This window comes from Kryptolebias marmoratus, linkage group LG4 (genome assembly GCF_001649575.2).
Source record: "Kryptolebias marmoratus isolate JLee-2015 linkage group LG4, ASM164957v2, whole genome shotgun sequence".
Lineage (NCBI taxonomy): Eukaryota > Metazoa > Chordata > Actinopteri > Cyprinodontiformes > Rivulidae > Kryptolebias > Kryptolebias marmoratus.
The window spans coordinates 31,283,397-31,303,839 of NC_051433.1; the positions used below are offsets into that span (position 1 = coordinate 31,283,397).

At 40.6% G+C, this 20,443-nt stretch overlaps 1 protein-coding gene across 2 annotated transcripts in view; it reads right to left on the reverse strand.

Moving 5' to 3' along the window:
* Positions 1 to 20,443, reverse strand: part of epha8 (eph receptor A8) — a 271,726-nt gene that overhangs the window by 201,263 nt on the left and 50,020 nt on the right. For both annotated transcript variants that reach the window (XM_037975306.1, XM_037975307.1), the window contains exon 2: positions 3,860 to 3,924. In XM_037975306.1, coding sequence (XP_037831234.1) covers positions 3,860 to 3,924 — 65 coding nt within the window. The remainder of the gene's footprint in view (positions 1 to 3,859; positions 3,925 to 20,443) is intronic.

Below are 20,443 nucleotides of genomic sequence, written 5' to 3' on the forward strand. Positions count from 1 at the left end.
TTGGTTTAGCTTAGCTTATTTAGACAATTAGTTATAATTGTATCTTGTACCTGTCTGTAATTTTGTTTCATTATCATGTTCTGTAACTCTGTCTGTAATTTTGTTCTTGTGTTGTAAAGCACTTTGAGTTGCCTTGTGCTGAAAATACAATGTACAAATAAAAATAAATATAAATAAATAAATATAAATAAATCTACCTACCTGCCTACCTACCTTTAAATTATGTATAGATTAATTTCAAAATGTTAATATATCAAACAACAGAAATTAATCTGATAGCCTAGAACATTTACTCATTACTACAGTATAATCCTACAGCTACACATTTTTAAAAAATAACATTCTTATGTTTTCTATCCAAAGAAATACAATTCTGAGCACTTTAAAATTCATAAACTTGATACTTTACACCTCTAAAATCAATCATACAATAAGTTCTAGCACTAATTAGAAATATATGGCTACTCTTCTTTAAAGATCTATTAAAGCACAAGTTTTTCAAGTTTTGTAAACTTTTACTTACAGCACAATGGTAGCATATACACTGCCAATTATGTCGAAAGACACATCCCGTGGTCATGGAAAAGATGTCAGTCTGTTTGAGAAGGGTCAAATTATTGGCATGCATCAAACAGAGAAAACATTTAAGGAGATTGTAGAATTGGGTTAAGAACTGTCCAAAGCATTATTAAAAACTGGAAGGATAGTGGGGACCCATCGTCTTTGAGTAAGAAATGTGGCCAGAAAAAAATCCTGAATGATCATGGTCAGTGTTCACTTAAACATTTGGTGAAATCAAATCGAAGAAAAGCAACAGTAGAACTCCGGGCTATGTTCATTCAGACACAATGTGAAGGAACTCAAAGGATTGGGACTGAACAGCTGTGTAGCCTTAAGAAAACCACTAATCAGTGATGCTAACCAGAAAGAAAGGCTATAATTAGCTAGGGAGCATAAAGATTGGACTATGGAGCAATGGAAAAAGGTCATGTGGTCTGATGAGTCCAGATTTACCCTGTTCCAGAGTGATGGGAGCATCAGGGTAAGAAGAGAGGCAGGGGAAGTGTTGCCTACTGTCCAAGCCTGTGTGGGCAGTGCTATGATCTGGGGTTGCTGCAGTTGGTCAGGTCCAGGTTCAGCAACAGTATGAGCTCAAAGAATGAGGTCAGCTGACTGGCACAGGCATATTCCAAGATGACAATGCCAGGATTCATCGGGCTTTAATTGTGAAAGAGTGGTTCAGGGAGCATGAGACATCATTTTTTCACATGGATTGGCCACCACAGAGTCCAGACCTTAACCCCATTGAGAATCTTTGGGATGTGCTGGAGAAGGTCAGACTCTACCATCATCATCAAAATGTTGGTGAAAAATTAATGCAGATGGAAATAAATCTTGTGACATTGCAGAAGCTTTTTGAAACAATGCCACAGCGAATGTGTGCCGTAATCATAGCTAAAGCAGTTCAACAAAATATTAGTGTGTAACCTTTTTTTTTGGTGGCAACTTATTTTTTTGGGCCAGGCAGTGTATAATTATACATTCTAACAATTCTAGTCTTGTCCACCGTGTCATGTCTCAATCTTGAGAAAAAAGAGAGTTCAGCTCCATCCTCATCGAATGTTTCTTTGCAAACACATCAACCCACTGCAGTTCCCATGCCAGGCCACTAGTTGGCACTTACACACACACATGCGAACAGACACCAGTGTCTCAAGCATATAAACTGTTACATACAAAATGGTAAATGCATGGACTTCTGTTTTGACTTACATTGAGCTTGGGTTGCTGCTACATGTTGAAAAGGGTGAGAAACAGAAACAGCACTCTGCTATATGCCATTATTACTGTTGTTGATCTACTCATGCAGAACAGCTATTGACTGCAGCTGTATGTGCGATTTAATACATTGCAGTTTCCTTTGAAATGCAAATCGGAAGGTCGGGTCGAGTCCCAGGATTAGTACTGCAGTAACAAAATGATAACTCTGTAAAGTACGCTAAAGGCGCAGCAGCAATGAACACACAATGTGCATCAGTTGACATCCAGATTACAATAACTCCTTTTTATACAAATATTTCTCTGGGCTCCCGTCATTTTCCTTCAGCCTCTAATCACTGAAACACGAATGCTATGTATTGTCCATGCATTCCATTTTCTTCCAATAATTCTACTTGTCACATCCACATATAACAATCACAGTAATACAGTGGTGTCCAATACTGGTCTTTCTGGGCCACTATCCTGCATGTTTGAGCTGTTTTCCTACTCTTCAGCAGGTCTTCAAGTTTTGCAGAAGCATGTTACTAATTTAGTCATTTAGATCAGGTGTGTCAAAGTAGAGAAATGCCTGAAACAGGATACAGGATAGTGGCCCTCCAGGACCAGGATTGGACACCACTGCAATAATGAAACTATTAAGGTCGCAGGAGGACTGACCGTAAGGAAAAAAACACCTTCCTCACACCCTTACCATTCAACACAGGGCACACATTATGTAACCTAACCACAAAGCTCAGCTTTCACTTTTCATCCACTCAGTCAAGTGTTTCATGTGCAGAAGCTCAGTGATAAAAAGGTCTGTCATGAAGTACAGAGATACAATTTTTGTTATAGTGAACCAATTAAATCAAACACTACAGGCTAAATTTATGTAATCTAGATGTAATAGCATGGGCTCTTTCTGGTTGGAGGCGATTCGCCTCTAACACTGATTTTACAGAGAAAGAGTCATTTCGTTGAAATCTCTAATCCAATTTTTTCCAGCTTTTCTCTCAGGACTTGAAAGAATAAAAATCCATCTGCTCTTCCTGGCTGCCATTCAATCACACCACCCTTTGTTGTGGGGGCTGAAGGTGATGTAAATGTTTCTACCACTTTGATGACAGCTGGGGGATTCAGTGGCAGGGTGGCATTTGGTTTTGGAAAGATCATGGATGGAGTTCTAATTCATCACCCCCAGGAAACATTTGGCATTACAATATGTTAATGCATGACACAGTGCCCTCGCTGTTACCTTGTCCTCTTGCTTTCATCCCTCTATCTCCCTCGTCCCTCATGAGGCTTAAGACTCCCCCCACCCCCACTGTCATGTGCACCAGGCTGCCAAGAAGTAGAAGAGCCTGCAAGGGATGTTTGAGCTGATGTGGGAATAAGGTGAGTGCAGCGTGTAGTGTCTGGCTACAAGTAATTAGTCTGTGTTGTCAGTGTTACAACAAGACTCCTTTTAAGAAACACAAGCTCCCCAAGAACTGATTAACTAAGACCCCATCCACACAGGAATTTTGTGGGTACTCAAAGGATTTTAAACGTTACAGTATTGTGATCACGTGGAAACAGCATTTTAGAAGACCCAAAATGGTATTTTTAGAAACTGAACTAAAATGAAAAATCTTGACATATTTAAGACTTTTTAGAGCCTAAAATTTAGATTTAGATGTTTTAGACTTTTTAGGTTCCCACAGAAACACTGATTATGTTTGTGGTTTTGAACTTTAATTTGAGGCAAAGGAGAAGTTCCGTGTTGTCATCAGTCCACAGAAAGCATTTGGTTTCTGCTATTTTATTTCTCATCCTCATTTTTTCTTATTGCATTTACAGTTTGGAAAAAATATTTTTCTGGAAAAACAATTTCTATGTAGGTGGGGCCTCCGTTTCACAAATGGTGTCATAATAAACACTTTTTCAACAAGTATCAATTTTATCACATTGAGATAAAGGACAGATTGTCAAAATACTTTTTGAGATACAGTAGATAATTAAATGTATTTTTTTATTTGCACACACACAAGTGTTTAAATAAATATGTTTTATATGTATAAAATAAAATAAAAAAACTTCCACAACTGGAAATTCTTACCCCATGTGATGGATATGTCAGCCAGCCCCAGTCTCCTGTGATTGTTGTTGTGTCAAGAAGATTCACTAAGAAGAAAGGACAAAAACACAACAACAAAGGAGATAAGTGATGAACTTTAAATCATAGCCTTTTCTCATGCTGCTTCATCCATCCTGTCCTTCATCGCCAGCATCTGTGTGCACTGGCACCTGATTGAATCCCACACATAAACACCAACACCTGTCTGACAAGTGTGACTGATGAGGCGGGACGGTCCTCACAGCAACTATGTGCAAGGTGTCTCAGTGTGTGATGTCACTTTGACCTGGCCTCAGCAATTCAAGCAGGAGAACAGTTAGTGTGCAGTGAAAAACCACCTTGTTTCAAAAAATAGCTGCAATATATAATAGGTATAAAAAAGTAATAAAATTTAAACTCATTTGCAAACTACTTTGATTATTATTATGTAAAATGTGTTAAAAGTTATTCTCAGCAACATGCTTCAAAAAAGGCTGCATTATAAGCATCTAAAAGCTAAGAAGGTTATTGTAAATTTTAAAAAAGTTTAAATGAAAATTGATTAACAAAACTGTTGAAGGAAATAAGATATGAAAAGATTGCCATTAGAGGTTCAGCTCAATCAAGGTGAAACTCCATCACGTTTAGAAACTTGAATATTTTTGTTGTTATCATGGTTACGTCTACTACATTCCCCTCAGGGATGTGTTTGTATACCAAACTTCTGCTCCATTTTTATTAGTGATGGAACTTTTGGCTTTTTTCCAGTTCATGTGACTGAACTCCAAAACTTCATTTATAGATTGACTTTGTAGGAGAGAGCTGCCATTTTTTTTGTTAGTAATTTGTTTTCTCCTTTCTATGTTGCTTATTTGGGAGTCAGTTACAAGTTTGTTTTGTTTTCTGGTGGTTAGGTTAGTTAATTTATTTTCTAGTGTGTGATATTTTGTTTGCTATTTTGGCAGGGTCTCTCTCTGAAGCGTAAATGCCTCCGTGATTTTATAGTGAACAAAACAAACAAACAAAAGGGGGAAAAACAGAAGAAAAATAAACAGATTAAATGCCAAGTTATCTCCCCATTCTCTGTCCAGAATTATGTTTCGTTTTACCTCCAAGACTAGCCTGGGAACAAAACATAATTTAGGGCTCATCTGCAATCTATATCCTGTTTATACCACATCTAGACAGTGAATGTCTGGAGCTCTGCTTTTACTTTGCTTTGTGTGGTGTATTTGGCAGCTGGTATGAATATTGCAACTAATGTGTTTTAACTGAGTTTTTAAACATTCCTACTTGGGTGGAGTTAAATGTTGAGAACAAGATTTAATGTCTACAGCCACACATTGTGATTTAACTAAACAAATAGTGAAAAAAGAAAAAAAAAGAAAAGGTAAAATATGTTGTTTTCAATAAACTAGAGGTAGGTTTGCTTACTGTGTCTGATTTACCCTCTTTGCCAGTTTCTCTTGACAGAACCACTATTAAGAAATTGAAACCTGCTGTGTAAAAATAGGATAAAAAAAGGCCTGTCGCTGGAAATCTTCAGATTGAAAGTACAGGCATTAATGTCTCACCTTTTACTATTCTCTCTCATTCACATAATTCAAATGATTGACTGATTAAGGACCACTTTTCGTGATTAGAGATGGAGGCTCATGATAAAGCCCAAGCTGAGAAGGCAGACTTTGATCGTCACAGGTTCGAGTTGGAAGAAGACACTAAAAAAGATCCTAAACTAAAAAAAAAAAAAAAAAAATGGAACTTGAGTTACCGACTGAAAAAGAGATAAGACTGCATCAACTAGAGTTGCAAACAAAGAACTTTCTAGATTGAACTCACAATGCATTGTGAGGGTTAGGCATCAAGTTTTGAGAATCGATTGGAACTGGGACTAACATTCCAATTCTTCTGGAACTATTCAAATTTTTAGATTTCGATTCCTAGTTTTGATACTCATTCCACTGACCGGAAGAAGAAGCTGCACAACACCAACAAAAAAGACCCCACTGGAAGTGTGTGTAACCATGGAAAGTGTGTGGCGGCAATCAAAAGTGTAGCTTAACTTTAATAAAAGAAATGACCAGTAGGCTCAGTAAAACACTTGCAATAAGATTATATCATGCAAAAGAGGGTGCCCGGCCAACACGATTAAACACCTCCCAGTTCATGGTATAGAAGTAACAGAGTGCCCCATCAATGACACACTGTGTCACAGTCTTCCTCCGCTGCCTTCATCCTGCAGAACCATTTGTGCCTTGTAACTGTGAAGTTGAAGTTGCAGAGAGAAAATCTATTGGAGTTTTCTAATTGCATTTTTTTAAGTCTTTCACAAATACAAAACAGCAGCTACACCTCTTCAAATTCTATTTTTTTAATTACTTTAAAAAATCTTACACTTACAGTTTTGCCCCAAATGATCTGATACAAATGGTGCAAAACAAATCCACAAACAATGCCTCCAGAAGTACCTTCATAGGTTTCCTGTAACCTTGATCTTTGACATGAATCTTGAAATCAACAGGCATCAATTTTGACCCATGACGTATCCAGCGGTGCAGTTTGAGATTCCTAATTTACACTGTTACATAGTTCAAGGACTAGGTCAACTGTGATGTTGACCGTTGACTCCAAGACCTTGAAATCAATAGAAGTCACCTTTGACCTAAGAGGTGTCCAACTGTACAGCTTAATTTTCCTCCATTACATGGTTGCTTTTGTTAGTTCTGTTTTTTTAATTGAGAAAGCTCCTCAGATGAAAAGCAAAACATCTTCAACAACAGAATAGAAGACCAGTTGTTTTTGTTTTTAACCCTTTTTTTGGATTTACCATGTCCTGGATGACTGAGAATCTACACCAGCACCATTCACCTTTGATGGTGCCATGTTTTTGACAGGAAACCCAGAGGAAGGACAACCCATCAAAATTCTAAGGGAAACTGGAGGGTCTCAGTCCCCAGTTCTAACTGATGTAATACCTCTAGGTGACCATTCTTCCTGTGCCAGCTCATTGGTTCAAGAAGTTAAAAATAGTTATGGTGTGGCTCCCTTGTATTGTGTGCATGTAAGGTCTAAGCTTGAACGTGGGTTCTGTCAAAATGCGTTCATATTTTTCTTGCCTGTGTTCTGACCAGAGCCCAGTGTCATCACAGAAGAAGAGACTGATTTGGCAGATTCCTTATTTGAACAGACACTGACTGGAGATTTTTCACTGAACCTAAATAGAATCAAATTTTACTCAGTCCTATCACCAAAATAAATAAAGGAACCTCTCACCCACCAACTAAACTTGTCCAGCACACGTGAGACACTTATTTCTGCTCAGAAATTTGATTCCTCTTTGACTAATTGCTGTTCCTCTATTCATAAAATAGGAGATGAGGAGTCTTTTGCATTAGTGGGCTGCACACACAAAATTAAAGTCTAAAACAGAGGGAAATTGTACTGACAAAAGTGAGTGGAAAACTACATATCAGATTGTTGGGCCTTCTGTGTATCGTTATCATGTACATTCTTGCACATGAGGACCGACTGTCTAGACACCTTGGTGTTACAAAAACATTCAATAAAATATGGCAAAGGGGTCAGGTGCAATTTGGGATGGCTGATGGCCAAAGGTGGGGACCTTGGCAGTCTGATCCTCGGCTACAGAAGCTGGCTCTCGGTACATGGAATGTCACCTCTCTGGTGGGGAAGGAGCCTGAGATTAAGAGGTTCTGGCGAGAAATATTGGGCTCACCTCAACGCACAGCTCCTCGAGAGGGGTTGGACACTCTTTCACTCTGGAGTTGTCCCTGGTTAGAGGCGCCGAGCAGGAGTGGGCATACTTGTTGCCCCCCATCTTGGTACCTGTACGTTGGGGTTTACCCCCATGAATGAGAAGGTAGCCTCCCTCCACCTACGTGTGGGGGAACGGGTCCTGACTGTTGTTTGCGCTTATGCGCCGAACAGCAGTTCAGATTACCCACCCTTTTTGGAGTCCTTGGAGGGGTAACTGGAGGGTGCCCCTCCTGGGGACTCCCTTGTTCTGCTGGGGGACTTCAACGCTCACGTGGGCAATGACAGTGAGACCTGGAGGGGTGTGGTTGGGAGAACGACCCCCTTGATCTGAACCCGAGCGGTGTTCTGTTGTTGGACTTCTGTGCTCATCATGGATTGTCCATAACGAACACCATGTTCAAACATAAGGGTGTCCATATGTGCTCTTGGCACCAGGACACCCTAGGTCGCAGTTCAATGATCGACTTTGTTGTCGTTTCATCTGATCTGCGGCCGCATGTCTTGGATATTCGGGTGAAGAAAGGGGCAGAGCTGTCAACTGTTATCTCATCCAGGGGTGGATGAGATGGTGAGTTGGTTCTGATGGTGGGGGAGGATGCTGGTCAGATCTTGCAGGCCCACACATATTGTGAGGGTCTGTTGGGAACGTCTGGCAGAGTCTCCTGTTAGGCGGAGCTTTAACTCCCACCTCATGTTCTGGGGAGGTGGGGGACATTGAGTCCGAGTGGGCCATGTTCCGTGCCTCCATTGTTGAGGCAGCTTTTCGGAGCTGTGGCCACAAGGTGGTTCGTGCCTGTTGTGGTGTCAACCGTAGAACCTGCTGGTGGACACGGGCGGTGAGGGATGCCATCAGGCTGAAGAAGGAGCCCTATCGGGCCTTCTTGGGACTCCAGAAGCAGCTGACTGGCAGTCCAAGCGGCATGCAGCTCGGGTGGTCGCTGAGGTAAAAACTCGGACATGGGAGGAGTTCGGAGAGGCCATGGAGAAAGACTTCTACACAGCTTTGAGGCAATTCTGGTCCATCATACGGTGTCTCAGGAGGGGAAAGCAGTGCAGCACCAACACTGTTTATAGTGGGGGTGGTGTGCTTCTTACCTTTACTCAGGATGTTGTGGGTCGGTGGGAAGAATACTTCGAAGACCTCGTCAATCCTACCAGCACGTCTTCTATTGAGGCGGCAGAGCCTGGGGACTTGGGGTCGGGCTCTTCAATCTCCGGTACTGAGGTCACAGAGGTGGTTAAAAAGCTCCTCGGTGGCAGGGCTTCAGGGCTGGATGAGATTTGCCCGGAGTTCTTTAAGGCTCTGGATGTTGTAGGGTTGTGTTGGCTAATGCGACTCTGCAATACTGCATGGACATCAGGGGCAGTTCCCCTGCATTGGCAGACCAGGGTGGTGGTACCCTTATTAAAAAAGGGGGACCAGAGAGTGTGTTCCAACTACAGAGGGATGACACTCTTAAGCCTCCCTGGTAATCTATTAGGGGTTTCGGGAGAGGAGGGTCCGTCGGATAGTCGAACCTCAGATTCAGGAAGAGCAGTGTGGTTTTTGTCCTGGTCGTGGAACACCGGACCAGCTCTACACCCTCAGCAGGGTCTTTGGGAGTTCACCCAACCAGTCTACATGTATTTTGTGGACTTGGAAAAGGTGTTCTACCGTGTCCCTTGGGGAATCCTGTGGGGGGTACTCCGGGAGTATGGGGTACCAGGCTCTTTGATACGGGCTGTTAGGTCCCTATATGACCGGTGTCATAGCTTGGTCTGCAGTAAGTCGGGCTCATTTCCGGTGAGAGTAGGACTCCGCTAAGGTTGCCCTTTGTCACAGATTCTGTTCATGACATTAATGGACATAATTTCTAGGCGCAGCCAAAGTGTCAAGGGGATCCATTTTGATGGCCTTAGGATTGCATCTCTGCTTTTTGCAGATGATGTGGTCCTGTTGGCTTCATCAGGCCGTGATCTACAGCTTTTGCTGGAGCAATTCGCAGCTGAGTGTGAAGCAGCTGGGATGAGGATCGGTGCCAGAGGAGAAAAGGCCTGCCAGATAAGTTTCAGACAACTATTTAGGCGAGCATTATTAAGCCCTTTGATTGCACGATGTGGGTTGAAGAGAAGTTATTTACTTTTGAAATAAAATTGAAATATTTGAACCAGACAAACAAATCTGAGACTGAGGCTATATGTAAAAAAAACACCCAGCTCACCTTATTTTTTCCACATGGGTGGTTCCACTTTCACTTCAAGCTCAGGTCCTTTTCCAGAGACCTAGGAGCTTGAAGATTCTCCTTAGTATCTTAGCTGTTCCTGGGACTGTGCTCTTCTGGACAGAGATCTCTGAGGTTGTTCCTGAGACCTGTTGGAGCCACTCTTCCAGTTTGGGGGTCACAGCACCGAGTGATGACCACTGTTACCACTGAGGCCTTGACTCTCCACAGCTTCTCTGTTTTCTTCTTCAGCCCTCAGTATTTCTCCAGCTTCACTTGCTCCTTTTTCCTGATGATACAGCTGCTTTCTGATTGCTACATCTATTACCACTGCCTTCTTCTGTATCTTATTGACCACCACAGTGCCCGGTTGGTTAGCTATCACCTGGTTGTCAGTCTTTTCTTGTGCTTCTGTGATTAGTGCCTGTCTGTTGTCCTTCAGTCCAGCTATTTCTAGTCACCAGTAGGATTTATTGATTTCAGCCACTTCCACAATCTGCTGTGCAGGAGGTCATCTTTCCATGATGGTTCCTCTTTCTCCTCTTCCACATTGAGTTTTTGGTGCTTGGGATATTAGCTTAGCAGTTTATCATTGGGGGCTTTCTTTCTGATGCATTTTGGATGTTTCATTCTGTATAGTGGCTTTCACACTCACTTGTTCTTTCTCTTGGTGTACAGTCTCAGGGTGCTGGACTTCAGTTGAAACCCTCTGTGCATTGAGAGAAGCTTTCTTGTCTTGATTTTATTGGCTTCTAAGTGGACTGATATGTATATATATATATATATATATATATATATATATATATATATATATATACACACAGGGGTTGGACAATGAAACTGAAACACCTGGTTTTAGACCACAATAATTTATTAGTTTGGTGTAGTGCCTCCTTTTGCGGCCAATACATCGTCAATTTGTCTTGGGAATGACATATACAAGTCCTGCACAGTGGTCAGAGAGATTTTAAGCCATTTGTCTTGCAGGATAGTGGCCAGGTCACTATGTAATGATGGTGGAAGAAAACATTTCCTGACTCGCTCCTCCAAAACACCCCAAAGTGGCTCAATAATATTTAGATCTGGGGACTGTACAGGTGCATTGTCATCCTGATACACGGCACCACCTTCAGGATAGAATGTTTGAACCACTGGATGCACATGGTCCTCCAGAATGGTTCGGTAGTCCTTGGCAGTGACGCGCCCGTCTAGCACAAGTATTGGGCCAAGGGAATGCCATGATATGGCAGCCCAATGTTTCACATTGTCCACAGCCCAAGATTTGCGCTCCTTGCACCATTGAAACCGACGTTTGCCATTGGCGCGAGTGACCAAAGGTTTGGCTATAGCAGCCCAGCCGTGTATATTGGTGGAAACAGGAGAGTTGAGGTGCACATTTAATTCTGCCGTGACTTGGGCAGCCACAGTTTTATGTTTTTTGGATACAATCCAGGTTAGCACCTGAACATTCCTTTCAGACAGCTTCCTCTTGCGTCCACAGTTAGTCCTGTTGGATGTGGTTCGGTTTGTCCTTCTTGGTGGTAGGCTGACATTACCCTGGAAACTGTGGCTCTTAATACATCACAAAGGCTTGCTGTCTTGGTCACAGATGCACCAGCAAGACGTGCACCAACAATTTGTCCTCTTTTGAACTCTAGTATGTCACCCATAATGTTGTTTGCATTGTAATATTTTGAGCAAAACTGTGCTCTTACCTTGCTAATTGAACTTTCACACTCTGCTCTTACTGGTGCAATGTGCAATTAATGAAGATTGGCCACCAGGCTGCTCCAATTTAGCCATGAAAACTCCCACACTAAAATGACAGATGCTTCAGATTCATTGTCCAACCCCTGGGTTGGACCCCCTTTTGCCTTCAGAACTGCCTTAATTCTTCATGGCATAGATTAAACAAGGTACTGGAAACATTCCTCAGAGAGTCTGGTCCATATTGACATGATAGCATCTCACAGTTGCTGCAGGTTTATCGGCTGCACATCCATGATGCGAATCTCCTATTCCACCACATCCCAAAGGTGCTCTATTGGAGTGAGATCTGGTGACTGTGGAGGCCATTGGAGAACAGTGAACTCATGGTTGTGTTAAAGAAACCAGTCTGAGATGATTCACGCTTTATGACATGGTGTGTTATCCTGCTGGAAGTAGCCATCAGAAGATGGGTACACTGTGGTCATGAAGGGATGGACATGGTCAGCAACAATACTCAGGTAGGCTGTGGTGTTGACACGATGCTCAATTGGGACTAATGGGCCCAAAGTGTGTCAGGAAAATATCCCCCACACCACTGCACCACCGCCACCAGCAGCCTGAACCGTTGATACAAGGCAGGATGAATCCATGTTTTCATATTGTTGATGCCAAATTCTGACCCTACCATCCGAATGTTGCAGCAGAAATCGAGACTCATCAGACCAGGCAACGTTTTTCCAATCTTCTATTGTCCAATTTTGGTGAGCCTGTGCGAATAGTAGCCTCAGTTTCCTGTTCTTAGCTGACAGGAGTGGCACCCTGTGTGGTCTTCTGCTGCTGTAGCCCATCCACCTCAAGGTTCGACGTGTTGTGGGTCAGAGATGCTGTTCTGCATACCTCGGTTGTAAGGAGTGGTTATTTGAGTTACTGTTGCTGTTCTATCAGCTCGAACCAGTCTGGTCATTCTCCTCTGATCTCTGGCATCAACAAGACATTTGCTCCCACAGAACTGCCGCTTACTGAATATTTTCTCTTTTTCGGACCATTCTCTGTAAACCCTAGAGATGGTTGTGTGTGAAAATCCCAGCAGATCAGAAGTTTCTGAAATACTCAGACCAGCCCGTCTGGCAACAACAACCATGCCACGTTCAAAGTCACTTAAATCACTTTTCTTCCCCATTCTTCTGCCCGGTTGGAACTGCAGCTGATGATCTCGGCCATGTCTATATGCCTAAATGATTGAGTTGCTGCCATGTGATTGGCTGATTCAACATTTGCGTGAATGAGCAGTTGGACAGGTGTTGGCCGGTGAGTGTGTGTGTGTGTGTGTATATATATATATATGTATGTATATATATATATATATATATATATATATATATATATATAGATAGATAGATAGATAGATAGATATTAGAATACCATAACATATTTTTTTTGCTATTTTGCCTACCCCATGTTTAAAACCTGTCTCGTATGTATTAGCCCAAATGAAATTAATTACAGACAATGGTGGTAGAGTTCTGGTAAGCAGACAAGTAAGGTTACTTAAAGTACAGTAATGTTCTGGTCTGGTTAGAATGGCAATCATATTACAATAATTGTAAAGCAACGTTTCCTATTTAGGGAGTTTACCAAAACACTTTACACTTCTGACTATCCATCTCTCAATATCAAACATAAAGTGATCAATACGGCTTGGGGTCTTTACTAGGGCTGAGCGAGTACACCACTATCTGCATCTGTATGTGTTCGGCCATCTAAATTGTCTGTATCCGTATCTAACGGTGCCTAACCCGGAAGTGGGCGTGACATACCACCAGCCAAACTTAGAGAAAGCAGACGGTACAAAAAAAAAAACCCGACCGGAGTGGATTCAGTGTTTAACGTGACACGAGCCGTTTTCAGCTCTGTCTTGTCAAATGCAACGAGTATGTTACGAAAAAAAGTTCACCAAGTAACTTTTAATATCATACAAACCAAAATAGAGACGAGCTGAAGAAAACCTAAGGAGTACTGATTGAAGAGCGCAAAATGAGCTACAGTCAAGCCCACCACAGAGAGATCAGTCACTATCTGCGTCTGTGTGTGCCAGTCGAGAGAGTGAAGCACAGCTTTCACTGCAGTGACGTGTGTGTAGGGAGGGGCTGGCACTTTGTGACTGGCTAATCACAGATTGTGAAAACAGTCGTTTACCCAATGAGGATTTTCCTTCAGCACGAGCACAGATATTGACGAGTTTTACTCATATCATGCTCGTACCCGTCAAAAATGCTTTATCCGTACCGGATACTCATCTGAAACGAGTATCTGGCTCAACCCTAGTCTTTACTATAAGATGTTTCACCTCATGTTTGCTTGCTTTTTACTTTTTTTCAATTAATACTCTAATTGACAATTGAAAAGACTGCACACTAAACCTGCTGCTGGACAACAAAAGGGTTAGGGTAATGTTTGTCTGTGTGTGTGTGTGTGTGAGAAATAGGTAGACCAGGCTGATTTCAAACATGCCTGCAATGTGAATGCCTGACCTCAGGCATGCTGATACAAAGACAGTACAAACCTCTTGATCAGAGTGAGTTTCCAGGGTGAAGGAGAGAAAAAGTGATAGTGGAAGAACATTGACCACTGTCTTGGGAAATATGTGGCTTGTCTCTTAGTGGGCAGAGACAAACTCTCATGTTGCTGGACAGCTTTTTCATTTAGCTCTCTCTGGCCTGCAGAAGAGTTTGGGAAGGTGAGGGAGGAATTGGTGGAGGTGTGGAGATTGCCATTATTGATGTTTAGTGGTTTGTGTTTTTGTTATGAACAAAAAAACTATGGAACAGGAGAAAACTCAATTTTGGGTCTCTGGTCCTCAAGGAGATGCATTTATACCCTTCACTCACCTCCACAGCCACTTCAAGCTTACCTGCAATGAGGTTAAAAAAGTTAAAGCTCAGCTCTGACACTAAAGTTGTGAGTCCAATGCAGAGAGATAAGAGCAAGAAAAACACATTTTACTTGTGTTTTTTCTGAAAATAGGAGGGAAATCAACTGGGAAGGGGGGGAAGCACCAATTATACCTCTCCCTGCTTTATTTACACAGTTGTTGCATTAAAGTAAAGTAGCAGACATGCCACAAATTTACCACTTTTAAAAACAAAGGGATTCTCCAACTGAAGGGAAGTTGTAGTAAGCCCAGTGAGAATGACCCCAACATACTTCTACAACAGAAATAAACCAGCTCATGTTTTTAAATTCACAGGTTACATTTTTTATTCTTAAATTTCCCCTTGCTCTTTGAAAAAGTATTAAAAGCACATGAGCCAGCACATCACTTAGATCATACACTTCGGTGGACAACACAATTGGGGGCATCCATTTATGACTTTGGTTGGAAACCATCAGGTCACGCCATTAGCTTCTTACTTTTAATATAGAAACACTGGTCTGTTTAAGAGGCAGAAAAGTCCATGGGTGAGGGATGGATAAAGGGATGAGAGGATGGTAGCGCTGTCATCTGTCTGTGAGTTCTGACCTGCTGCCTCCTCAACAACCCTAAGCCCAAATTGGTAAAAGTGACGCAATAGTGAATTGCAACACAGTGAGTTTGAAGATCCTAAAGCACCACTGAGAAAACGCTTATGGTTTATTACGCTCATGGTTTATGACACTACATTCACACTGCAGGTCTTTTCTAATTTTGTGCTTAGTTCCAAATTTTTTGCGTGGTTGTTCATAATATAATTTAAATGCGAGCGACATCATGTTCCAGTCTGAACACTCTATGGTCCTGAAGTGACCCACATGTGTACACCCAGCATGCTGTGTTTAAGGAAGTAAATATGGATGCAGTTAAAAAAAAATAAAAAAGGTACCCCCTTTTTATTTTTACAATTGCTGCTTTTCTAATTTCGTTTTAAAAAGGAAAAAACAAAAAAACACATGCTTGTTTTGTTTTTGCAATTTTATTTTGAAACGAAAAAACCAAAGAACCATACACGGATTCAAATTCAAGGTTTCCCACCCTTTCCAGAGTCAAAATAAGATTTTTAAGATTTAAACCACCTTGGTTTCACCTTGAGTTGTAGACTCTGGTCATTTACTGATGAAAAGTTGTAGCCATATGTTCAAATCTTGAAAATAACATTGTGTTATGTCATGTGGAGTGTGACGTCATATCTTCTTTTGTGCGTGTGGGTCATTTCGGGAACTGGAGACTGTCCACACCAGAGTCTGGTGGCGGTCATATTTAAAATGTGATGTAAATGACTACACAAAAAAATTGAATTTGACCAAAAGTTGGAATTGAGCATTAGGACCTGCGGTGTGAACATAGCCTTTGTTACTTTCCCCTTACTGTCTCAGTTTCCTGCCCTCCTCACCTGATACCAATTTTAATTAGTGCAAGTGTATACTCTTTGTTAGTTAATCACCGCTCATATTTTGTTCCCTGTGTTCAGCTTCAGTTATTGATGTGTGTTACACACACAACAAGGACCGCTGTAATTCCAGTGCCACAAGTGTTTATTCATTCTGTAACACAAAACAGAGCTTCAGATAGACAGCAGTACACAATATGTTTCTGACTCTCACCGCTCATTTACTGCTTCTGCTGTAAAATGTCTAGGAACATCAGTCAGTCACTAAACCACTACTGCCATGTATTGCCAGAAATAAGTATTGACCGCTCCTGTAAAATGCCTATGCCAGCTATCAATAACATGTTAATAATATGCAACAAACAGAATATATTCGACCATTAATGAATACATTAATTTCTCTGAAAGTAAAACACTGTTTAAGGGCACGATTTCCACCTCAAAAAGACAACAATATATAATAACAATTGACGACGGAACAAGACAATGTAGAGGAGTAGCAACTTAGCTCCCCAGGCTAACCGAACTTCGCTAATACACACAGACAAAATGGTCGCCTTTTTTGGAAGTTCAAAAGGCCAATACGACACTATCATACATCACTGAACATATTATAAACAATCTATGTGTTTAACCTAACCTGTAACACAAACAGAGCTTCAGATAGACGGCAGTACACAATACGTTTCTGACTCTCACCGCTCCTTCACTGCTTCTGCTGTAAAATGTCGAGGAGCGTCAGTCAGTCACTAAACCACTACGGCCATCTATTGGCGGAAATAAGTATTGACCGCTTTTTGTGCCTGAAGCAGATGAGGCTTGAAAAGTCCAGTGCTTAACCAGAAAAGTGAGATTTATTTAACTCACACAAAAAGAGTAATCAGATGAATAAGATTAATAATATGTTGAAACTTAAGGGTGCCACAGATGCATCGTCAGTGTTAACATCTGTTAACACTGACTTCAGCCCTCCAGAGTCATTGTAGATTTTGGACATTTTTACTCTCAATACAGAGAATGTTTTTGTTCCACCAATCTGTCTGCATTTCTGTCTCTGAAGAAAGAAGAAGCTCTAATTCCTCATTAAATTCCTATAATTAAGAAGCTCTAATTGTGATTTGAATCAGTGTGTCATTAACAGGCTTCTGTAAAACATGAAGAGGTAATTAAACCACTGAATCAGGTGTGTTGGAGCAGGGAAACAAGTAAAACATGCAGGATAGTGGCTCTGAGGACCAGGGTTGGAGACCCCTGATCTAATACAATATAAACTGTTCAGAATGGAGATTCATCTTCATCCTATCTAATGGCTCAGCTGATGTTCCCCAAGGCTCTATTCCTTTTAGTCTTCATGTTAACGATTTACCAAATGATTTACCAAGAATCTGCTGCTGTATTATCTGCAGTTATGGTACCAGTATCTAACTGGCTTCAAAACTCACATCTTAATACAAAAACAAACAAAAAAAAAAAACAACTTGTATGTATGTTTTTTTGTTTGTTTGTTTGTTTTTCACTTCAGTCAGCCGAGGACTCAAGGCCAAGTCTTTCTTTGAATGAAGAGATACTTTGACATGGTGGAACAGTTCCAGTGTCTTGGTATTGTCTTTGATTCCAATCTAACAGACTACAACAATAATAAAGTTCAACCTGGCAAATTTTTGTCATAGCAGACCTTTACAGTCAGCAAAAACTTATATGCCTGCAATGATTTTTTTTTCTTATATATCGCTTATGGCTTTATTTTTGACCTTTGTTTTTCATAGTCTTAGGACTTGGTCACATAGCACAGCCAATGCTCTAAAACTATAGAGCTAAAAACACAGAGGAAGCACTCGTCATGTGATTGTGTGGTTCAATGGATAATCGCCGCCGTTATCGAAACAGGAATCAGCCGTCTTGTTGTAGCAACATTCCTGAGTCATGTATGTGTTATAACTGCACCAATAAATGTGAAAACGCGTCTATATTATTAATATTATTCCATATGTAAGTACCCTACAATATATAATTTTTGCAAGAATTTAGTCCATTTATATAAAAAAAACTACCATCAAAATGTATTGACACGTAGTAAATCTACTATGTTGACATTGTACATTTTATGGCTTTGCTTTTTATACAAGAAATGCATAATATGGCTGTCTTAATCACCAAATGTATAACTGCTGTTGCATGTCTAAGCAAAAATTTAGATATAGAATTCATCATTTCTAAGACGGCATGTATTCTCATTGAGACACGTGTTGACAGTGTTCCCGTTTTGGCGGCCATTTTGGATCCTCCACAATGAGTGAGAGAGCTCCCTGTCTGTTTTTAACTCTATGGATAAAACCTATCATGTCTCTTTTCAAAAATACAAATACAGGCTTGGACAGACGTGTTTTCATGCTCCTTTTTGTAATCATCAGTGAGTATAATACTCAAGATTTTTAAAATTATGAAATGTTGAGTGGCATATGCATCTTTTTATGAAGGTTTTAAATGGGATTCCCCCCTATTAAGCTATTTCATTCAGAAGTGCAATGCCAAAATAAACTACAGAGCTCAAACTGGAAGGGAAGGAAATTACCAGGCCTTCTCAAAGACTGACAATTACTCAATCTTTTAAACAAAACTGCAACTTTGGCTGAAAACAAAACAATCATATTTTCACTCATGTAATATGTGTAACTTATAGAGTATGATGTTTATTGTAGATTGTTTTTTGGACTGTTTTGTCATTTATTGTACCTGTTATATCTATATATTTGTCTAATGAATGTCTTTCTTTCCTTTACTTACCTTAGGACTACAGACAAAATTTTGCCATTAAGCTCATTCTGGTGCATGTACAGTTATGCGTAATACTGCTATGTTGATTAATCTGCATTGTCCTAAAATTCAGGTAAAATAAAATAAAAGTTAGTCTGAGAGTTCAAATAATGGAACAGACCACACTGAGTTACAATAACTAACTTAAAACATACCTCATACCCCATTTGCTCTAGAAGTTTTAATGCATCCCAACAAAAAAACAAATCACACATGTATATTTCTTTCCTTCCTTCCTTGTTCCCTTCCTTCCTTTCTGATGAGTATTTGTTGCAGCAGTGGCCCACTTTACCCACAGGGATCATTAAAGCTTCATCTTGTTATCTCTACACCTTCACTGACCCTCCTCCTTTTCCTGCTCTTCATCTCATCCTTCTCCCTGAAGTTTTTGTCCCCAGAGGCTCCTCTCTTCTCAAGTCCCTGTAGTGGTGTAAGCATTTTGTCCTCGGTGGTGAGAAAGCAGTAAAGTCTGGCAGAGGGAGGAGACACTCAGACGTTTCCTTGAGAAAAAAGCTTTGTTGTTGAGTTTTTCATCTCCCTCTTCCGAACTCTTCTTCTATTTGTATGTGGAGGGCTAGAATTGAGATTTTAGAGGTTGTAAGTGGTAAACACAGCCGAACAGTAAGAAACAGTCTAAAACTTTTTTTTAGCATAAGTGGGAAAAAAAGCCACCCACTTCTATTTCAGGCGCAATTTCTGTTTTTAGATGCAAATAGCACAGCAACCAAGCTGATTACAAAATGTGGAAATCCTGAATATGTGCCAAAAAGTTAAAACAGCAATTTTGCAAAAAAGCAAAATCCTTCAAGGCAAAAGCTGAAGAAATCTACCAATATATTATTAATAGTTAACTGCTGCATTTTTTACCCTTTATGTTTTTCTCTTTGTACTACTCACCACTACAGATGGAAACAAACAAATGAGAAAAAATCTAAGGAATGCATCACCCATCATCTTTCATGCCAGTCTTAGACTATGATAATCTTATTTTTAAAAATGATGGTTTTATAGTCATTTTGGTCAAACCTAGAAAATATAATATGCACAATCTAATGTGATACCCGGTGTGATTTCTGCTGATCTTTTTAGCTTTTGAAGTATGTACTACTGAGGTAAACATCTGTACAATTCACCAAGACAGTATTTTTTGTGTAGGCTAAAGTGGATTAGCAGTAGTGGTCATCTTGAATTGGGTTGACTCTAAAAGTTATTCAGTTGTGGTTGTATACACAGTGGTGTAGATTCTCAGTCATCCAGGACATGGAAAATCCAAAAAGTTAAAAACAAGAAGAAGAAGAAAAAACAAGAAAACATCTTCGACTTCAGAATATAAGTCCAGTTGCTTTGTGTTTGTGTCATTTTTTTGTTTTTTTTCGGATGACCCACAAACTACTTTCTGAGAGTTTTGTTGAAATATATCCACTAGTTCATGAGATATTTTGCCAACAGAAAAAACAGGGTTGTGTCATAAACCAGGGAAGATTTTTTGGAGCAGTCCGCCAGCAAACAGACACAGGAAACTAGGAGTGTACCAGGAAGTGATTTATTTACAGTGCAGGAAAAATTATTTACAGGATGAACGTCGGGATCTGAAAAAGCGAAACACACGGTAAGTATGGCGGAGTGAAAACACGAGGAACCTACGAAGGGCAAGTAATGGTTGGAATCTAAAGTCCTTACGACAGGGCGGCGGGTCCAACACTTGGAGAAGCAAGCAGTGG